The sequence below is a fragment of the Mus caroli genome, unplaced genomic scaffold (assembly GCF_978045245.1).
Source record: "Mus caroli unplaced genomic scaffold, Mus_caroli_1 scaffold_4, whole genome shotgun sequence".
NCBI lineage: Eukaryota > Metazoa > Chordata > Mammalia > Rodentia > Muridae > Mus > Mus caroli.
The window spans coordinates 124,373,617-124,381,866 of record NW_028227259.1 but is presented as its reverse complement, the minus strand read 5'-3'; the positions used below and the strand labels follow the sequence as shown (position 1 = coordinate 124,381,866).

The 8,250-nt window shown below is 56.4% G+C and overlaps 1 protein-coding gene across 1 annotated transcript in view; it reads right to left on the bottom strand.

Annotated features, from left to right (window-relative positions):
- Positions 1 to 443: 443 nt before the first annotated feature.
- Positions 444 to 8,250, bottom strand: part of Rbm19 (RNA binding motif protein 19) — an 83,313-nt gene continuing 75,506 nt past the window's right edge. Inside the window, exon 24 of the mRNA XM_021162701.3 lies at positions 444 to 1,372. Coding sequence (XP_021018360.1) covers positions 1,275 to 1,372 — 98 coding nt within the window. The 3' untranslated portion in view covers positions 444 to 1,274. The remainder of the gene's footprint in view (positions 1,373 to 8,250) is intronic.

The following is an 8,250-nucleotide window of genomic DNA, read 5'->3' as shown; positions in this document are numbered from 1 at the left end:
AACCTCTAGCCATCCCCAGTGAAGCAGAGTGAGAGGGAAGGTGCAGAGTCCTGGAGGCTTCATTCTGGGGACCAGAGGGCCAGTTCCATTTCCTCCAGACCCTTACCGGAAGGGTTAAAGTCATTTTCATTAAAATTTAAATTCCGGCAGGCACCATCTCTCCCTCCTTCTCTGTCCTTTGAACGTTTTTGACTGGCAACCATTTCACATTTCAATCTCAGCAGAACAAATTGAATTAGATGTTGAGTCTGAGCTCGGCTCTGTTCGGGCGAAGCCTGAGTGCGCCAGCCCCAGCTGATCCTGCCCCTGCCATCCTGGTCCTGAGCGGTGGCTGTGGCTGCAGACTGTGGGGAGGGTATGGGACTGGGGGGTGGGAGTGGGGGGATGGCAGAGGCGAGGGGACACATGGGGGGAGGGGGACTGGCTTGCACCTGATGTGAACATTTTCTAAAAATAGAAAATACTTATTTTTATTGATGTGTATCTATCTCTTTTCATGTGCCAGATGAGTGCAATTGCCTGTAGAAGCCAGAAGGGGGCGCTGGGTCCTCTGGAGCTGGGGTTAATGAGTAGTCTTGAGTGTGGCTCACTCACCCCAGTAGCTGCTGGGAACTGAACCTGGGTCCTCTGGAAGAGTGGTACAGTCTCTTAACTGCTGAGTCATCTTTTTAGCACCCCATGTGTGCATCTCAAGGCCTAGGATAGCCTCTGGAGTCTATCCAGCAAGGAATGCCTTGTCTCAAGGGAGATACCCACAGAGGTACCTTGGTTTGTCCTCAGGGAGGTACGACTCCCAGGGCCTCCGCTTGAGCAGCAGAGTCCGTCAGTGGTGCTGGCGCAGTTCAGCCTGTGAACCTGGCAGCAGGACTCAGAACCTGGCTGCATCACGGGGACAAGGAAGGGGCCCTGGTGATGAGGTAGAGTCCCCAGCTCTGTCCACTGGCCAGCAGTCCTGTTGAGGGCGAGACAGGGCTGCAGGAGCCTGGCTGGCCAGGGCTGAGCTCTACAGTGGCTGTGCACCCTGTCACTCATCCCAGAGTCTGGCCAGCCACGCCACAGGAGGATGCCAGGCCTGAGCTCCTCATGGAACCATCTCACAAGCAGGTGCCGGGTCAGCAGCTGCTCAGCACTGGTGCAGAGTCTGCAGCAAAGTTGTTCTGGCATCCCATATTTGCTGCGAGCTTTTGACTCCTTTGGTCCTGACCCATGGAGACTTCCTGTATGGCACTATCCAGCCCCGGGGCCCTGGAGCCATGTACCCTGGCAGTGCCAGCTCACAGCTGGAGAGCCTGCTCGCCGTCACTGTTGTCCTCATCTTCCAGCTGCTCCAGGATCCCATCCAACACTGCAGACCGCTTTTTCTTCGGGGGTTCTGTGGCAGATGGCAGAGAGGAGAAAAGACCCCGAGAGGGTTCAGCAGTGAGTGGGGGAGGCAGAGGTGTGTGGGGTGAGCACAAGGAGCAAGCAAACAGGAGATGAGCCAGGGAAGAGAACGAACATGGCTCTGGGCAGTCCAGCCTCCCATGGATGCCGCTTACCTGCCTCCCACCCTTGCCACAGAGTGAAGGACCCACTTGAGGGAGCCAGCGGCCCACCTGAGGGTTGCCTCCTCCCCGCCCACCAGAGGCCTAGTGAACCAAGGCAACAGCTGGGCTGAAGCAGAAGCCAGCTTCATTTCTATGCTGGCCGTGGACTCAATGTTAGGTACACAGCTGCAGTGGCCAAGGAATCCAGAGGGGTCCGGGGACCTTAGCAAAGATGGTAGCTTTGGAGGAAAGGGGTTATTTGATCTGGGCTTTGATGAGTGCAGAGGAGTTTTCCAAGAAGAAGGTACAAGTGCGGGGGGGGGGGGGGGGAAGGGAAGGGGGGGGCGAACTTAGACACACAGCTGTTTCAAATGCCACTGATTTGAGTACCTACTGTATGCTGAAGCACTGGTGTCCTCAACAACCCCACAGACAAGAAACCTGGCAGGCTGGCTCTGGGCTGTTCTTCTCACCAGTTCTACTGCTGGTCTAACCATCCATTCACCAGTGAAGGCCTATTTCATAAAGAGGCTGCTCGCCCAAATCCCTGCCTTCAGGACACTCTTAACTCCTTCTAGGAAGCCCTCTGAATGCAGACACCTTACCCTTTATCTCAAGTGACTACAAGGCAGTAGATAGCACAATGTGGGCAGAGTGCCCGGCTCAGGCATGGATGACCTTGGCTCCTTCCGGGGTGGGTCAAGAATCCCTCTCATCTCATGCCTCCCATATTTATAAGGATATGGACCCTGCCCTCGATGGCGGTCCATGGCCCAGCTGCTCTCACCCCCTCCCCGTTAGCTTGGCCTTTCCTAGGTGCTCCCACACTTTAGCTGTGGCTGCCCCCTGAGACCCGAGCCCACAGGCAGCCCTCTGTAGCTGCATGCTGCTTTCTGAATCACCCCCAGGCCGGCAGAGGTCACACCCTGGTCTGTTTTGCCCCAGCTCCCCACACTTCCTTGGCACAGCCTGAGCCTCCCCTCTCCCACCATGCACCAGGCTCTTCTGTTTGGGACCGTGTCCCCGGCTGGGGCTCCTATGAGACCCCTGAGTGAGAGAGGCATGAACAGAGCTGTAGCAGCGCTGCCTGGAGACAAGGGAGGTGGGGGCACTGGCTGGGAGCTGAGGTCTGGCGGCTCTGCCCATCATGGCTGACTGTGGAAAGGGGAGGAAGCGGCCCGACTCCCTGCGGTGTCCTCTCTTCACTCTGTGCCTCATGCCTGATGCACAATGGCCTCAGGAAATTGGATCGTGGGCAGGTAATAGGGCTGGAAATAGACAACAACAAAGTGCCCCCCCCCCCCCCCAGCTGTATCTGGTGCCCCTCCTGCTGCTGCTTGGGTGGGGATCCAGGACAGACTGGCTGGGGAGAAGCTGCAGAGGGCAGGTGCCCCTCAGGTGTCCTTGCTATTTCAGAGCAGACCCCTTCTGCCATTATGATGGTCCTTCCAGCACAGAGGGACCCTGTCAAGCCAACTCTAGAGCCCAACCCCCTCTCCTGCAGAACGTCTGCTTTGCCCTGTTCCTGGGAGAAGCCAAACTGTCATATTGTTGGCAACCAGTCCACAGGAGCCGGCCCCTTCCCTATCCTGTACCCATTCCTCTCACCTCAGGGCCTTTGCACTGCTGTGGCCTGTCTAGAATGCTCTACTGGGCTGCACAGGGGCCTCACGCCTGTGGTGAAGCATCCCTGGGTCCCCCACAGTACCCCTAAGACCTTTTGGCTTCGCTGCTGTTTGTCTCTTGCTGGAAGGCAGGGATGCCTGTCATGTCTGCCCCTGTGCTCCAATGCCTAGAACTTAGTACAAGCAGCCCTCAGTAAATGTCTACTGAGAGACTGATCGACTGACTGAAGAGGGCCAGGGTACAACTGGGCTCAAAGGGATCAGGCTATGGCAAAAGGAGCAGAGAGAAGAATGTATGAAGCCAAGAATGGTTTCCATGAACACCTTGCTACACAAGTGCACGCATGCATGCATGCATGCTCTCTCTCTCTCTCTCTCTCTCTCTCTCACACACACACACACACACACACACACACACACACACACACTTCTCTCTCACCACAGAGACCTGGGCAACACCTGCCTGGGACCCCAGCCAGGAGCCAACTGACTCTTGGCCAGGACCTCTGAACACTGCCCTGCTAACAGTCCTTGGGGAGGAAGCCTTGGGGACAGCTTCATGGTAGCCACTGCCTTCAGCCTGTTCTCACAGCACCAGCCAGGCTGTCTCTGCTCAGAGCAGGGCTCCTTAGCCCAAGTCTTCATGCACTTTCTGAACAGCTGCTCTCTGGAGTGCCCATCTGCTATCACCAGCCAAGTCACCCTGAGCACGTCACCCCTGCTCTCTGCCACCTCCTGGGGTGGCTGTAAGGATGGGGTGGGTGCACCTTACTGATGGGTCGGGCTCAAGTCTACAGCCAGGGATGGGGGTTGGGCCACTCACCCCCATTTCTCCTCTTCACTGCTGCCACCCAGCCCCCCACCCCCACTGGCCTGTCTCCACATGGAGTGCCGGCTCCGCCTGGCAGGAACAGCTGTGGAAACCCCGCTTCCCCATGTCGGAGGCCTCCGTGGGCCTTCACCAAACAAACACAAAGCAGAACCCGGGGAAGGTGTGAAATAAATAAACGGAACAAGCCGCGCATTTTCCTTCCACGGCGCAGCTGCTCCTGGAGATAAACAACAAGTGACTGTCACCAAACATCAATACCGAGAAATGAACTCGACAAAAAGCTCGACCGGCCCCCAACAGCCCCCCAGTCCTGCCCCCTCCCCCCAACCTCCAAACACCCACTTCTGCATTTCTCCAGTTCCCACCTAATGGTTTTATTTTTCAATTAATTCCTTGACAGAATGCCAGCCCGCATCTTTTTTTCCCTTCCCTGGCTGGCAATGTCGCCTGCATGGAAGGCACGGGCAGGCAGGCGGGGGACTGTGGGAAGACAGGAGAAAGGCTTCAAGGGAGGAGAGGGAGGCTGGAGAGGAGAGCAGGGCTGACAGGAAGAAAGGACGCTGGAAGGGCCCTGTGAAGAGGCAGGTGAGACAGAGGCGGCCCAGGAGGGGAAGCCAGTAGGCCAGCAGCAGACCCTGCCGCTCTGGATGGAAGCTGCACGGAAGCCAGTTGCTTTCCCTGTTTGGGCTCAGTTCCCGAATGAAGACGAAGCGGCTAAGCACAAGTTGCATGTGCTGGCCATGCCTGGTACCCCAGGAGCAGGGAGGCTGGCACAGGAACATGGTCTGAGCCTGGTGGTGAGCGGCCAGCCTGGACAATGGCGAGATCCTGTTTTGAAATGCAGGAAGTGACAAGCCACAGGGCCTTCAGGACTTTGGCTAGCACAAGGGTGAACACTCAGCTGCCAGAAGGCACGGGCCAAGATAGACAAGAAGTGTTAAATGTACCATCAAGTGACTCTGACGGCCAGCACCCAGCAGAAGGAGCTGAGCTGCCATGGATGAGCTGGGACACAGGCAGGGTCGGGTCTCTAGGTGCCTGTGGGGAATCCCACAAGTTGGGTACATGAGCCCTGAGCTGTGGGGAAGCCCTGTGGGTACAGACCGGCTCTCTACATGGTGCTGAGCTCACTCTGGGGGCCTTTTTCTCACATCATAGCCAAGTGTCCCACTGACACTTGCCCTGCAGTGGAAAGTGACAGCTCCACCCTCAGTCTCGGCAGCAGAAGCTGAAGCAGAAGCAGAGTGAGTCACGGGGCAGTGACAACAGTAAGCCCACAGACCCACCTCCAAGGGCAGGGATGTGGATCTTACTCAAGTAAGGTGGGCAGCGAGTGGGGTTTGCTTCGCACAGACACATTCTCCACTGTGACAGCCCAGTGAGGAAGGGACCTAAATGGTGGGAGGCTGTAAAGTGGCCACAGGCTAACTTCTCTCCAAGATGTCCATCCTGGGCATCTTCCTGCCTGGAGGTCCAGATAACTGGACTGACCCTGTACATGCAGAGCCCCAACTTCGATCACAGTGGGCTTAACCCAAGATAGGGAAGGGGCCCACAGTGGCCTGGGGTCTTCTGTCCTTGGCCTATGTGAGTGTGGGCTACCAGGGCTGGGAACCCTGTGCAGTCTTAGGAGAGTGGAGGCTCCCACAGGCTCCTGCAGCCCTGCTTAGCCTGGAGGCTCATTTTCATTATGATCTTTTCTTCCTCCTGGGTCCAAGCTGAGATGACACGGAGACACATGGCTGTGGAGTAAGCAGGAGTCCCAGCATTGGGAGGGCCGTGTGCTGTGGACTGGGCAACAGGGAACACACATCTCATAAATGTACAGTGGCTCTGCAGGCTTCCGTGTGGGGTGTGGGACCAGGGTGGCCGGATCTGATTTCCTAAGAGTGCCTTGAAACTGATTTCCAGGTCAGATCTTCCAGTGGCCAAACAGTGATGAATCCAATACTGTTTTGTGTTCAACATGTTGCAGGCAAGACACCGATGGCTCAGCTGGTGGCTGCTGGTCTGCGTGCTTCTTGTTGCCTATCACAGGCACTTGAGGCCGCCACGGAAGCTGTTCCCCTGGCTTCCCCTGGCTTCCCCTGGTTGGGCCAGGCTGCATGTCAGGTATGCTGGCCAGCCTGTACCCTCTGGGTCTCCGGGCCCCGCCCAGGATGGTGGCCAGGCCCTGCCCCTCCCACACCGCCCTGCGGTACTTCTGTCAGTTTAATTCTGTGATCGATGAGAAGGAGCAGGCGAGATGGCCCGGCACAGCTGGCTTCCCCGTTAGCCCTAGCAGGGATTCGTGGGCTTGCCGGCGACGGCTGAGTGAAATGTTTGCAGAACGCACAGAACACAAGTCAATAACAATTTAGTGGGATTGGGAGCAGGTCCCTTCCTCGCACGGACAGTGGCTCCCAGGGGAGGGAGGCACAATGTGCAGGGTATTGTCACATCTCTTAGAGTGGGAGGCTCAGGTGTGTGTGGGGGGTGAGAGGGAAGCAGGGGGCGTGGCTGGGCCACACCTGCCCCAGCAGGCCCCAAGAACCTGCAGGCTCCCAGTATACTTTCACTGGGAGATGAGGTTGCTGTCTAGAGGCCCTGACACAAGCCCCTGTCCATCTGCACCTTGGCTAGGAGCTGCCTGGGCCCACAGAGTTCCACTTTGTGAGCCTCAATTCCTGTTACCAGCTGTGGCAACTGGGGGGAGGGGGGGAAGGGTGATAAGTATCCTGACCTCTTGAGGCAAGAGCCATTGATGCAACCAGGAGCCAGGATCAAAGTCCTCTTGCACACCCCGTGTCCTCCTGGGACCCAGAGTGACAGTCTGGGGTATCCAGAGGAAGGGCTGATACAACCAGGTCTTGGGAAGAGTGAGAGGTGCCCAGATGAAGGGCTGAAATGTAGAGCTTACACAAAACCCCCATCTCCAGGGAGTTGGAAGGAGGCAGGCCAGGGGATGTTTTGAATAATAAATTCTGTGACTTCACATACTTGCTTGAACTTTCCGCCTATGATTTTGAAAGCCTGATGATTATGTCTTCACGGCTCAGATCAAGGAGGCCCATTTGCAGGGGCTGATGGAGGATAACGGGCTCTTGTGGTCCCCGGTCTTTCGAAAGCATGCCATCCTGCCGATGCTGGAGGTGTGGGATGGGGGTGTGTGGGAAATGCTGGCAGGCTTTAAATATCATCTGTATGCTGATAACTTCAAATTTATATCGCAGCTCAGCCTTCGCCCAGAGCTCTGAACTCATCCATCTATTTGCTAATATCCCTGGGGCATCCTGGGATATCTCAGACCCAGCTTGGTCAGACTCCCCACTCCGCAACTGTTCTTGGCTTCCAGGGCTTGCGCAGCAGATGGGCCCCACCCTTGCTTCTCCCCTGCCTTCTCTATGCCACCCTGGCCAGCTCACCCCTTTCCCAACACAGCCAGTCTCTTGGCTGCTTTCTGCCCTGCAGCCTTTGGCTGTGGTCCTGGCCACCATCTTTGGATGACCCCAGTATGATCCCCGGGCCTGGTTCCAGCGCTATCCCCACGCAGCAATAACAACAATGTAGACTCACGAGGTTAGTTGATGCTGGCCTTCGATTTAGTCTTCCAGGGCTTCCCAGGGCAACATGAGCAAAGTCAGGCTTCCTGCCACCGATGGCCAGACCCCTGCTGGCTTCTCCTGTTTGGTTGCTACTCTCCATGCTGGAGCTCCAGTAGTAAACACACTTCTGCCCCAGGGCCTTTGCATCGGTAGGCACCTGGGCTTGTACTGTTTCTCCCGTAGGTATTTGGCTGGCTGGTCCCTTGTAGTCACACAGAAAAGCTGACTTCCTGGGAAGGCTTGTCCTAGTTGCCATATTAGATGCACCCCTTCCCTTGGGGTATGTTGTAGCATCTATTCTAATTTTCTTCAGGAAACCTGCCGCCAACAGAACTTTGATCCTTATACGCTGTGAAACTTGGCCCTCTCTCTTATACAAACACCACATCCATGAGGGAAAGAAGGAGGGAGAGACAAAGCCACATGCCTTCGCCCAGGAAAGCTTACACTGAGGCTGCTACGTCTGTGCACACCGCCCAGGACTCAGGAACTGCAGACAATGTAGGGCAGGAGGAAATGGGGTATCTGTTCTACAAGGGCCCAGAGCTGTGTGTTCCTAGGAAAGCCAACAGCTGACTCTGTGTCTGTCTGGTCCTGTAACATGGGACCTGTCTCCGAGTGTGCTAGGCTAAGGTGCCACCAGGCTTCTAAACTGTGTGTAAAAGTGCTAAGTGTTGCTGTTG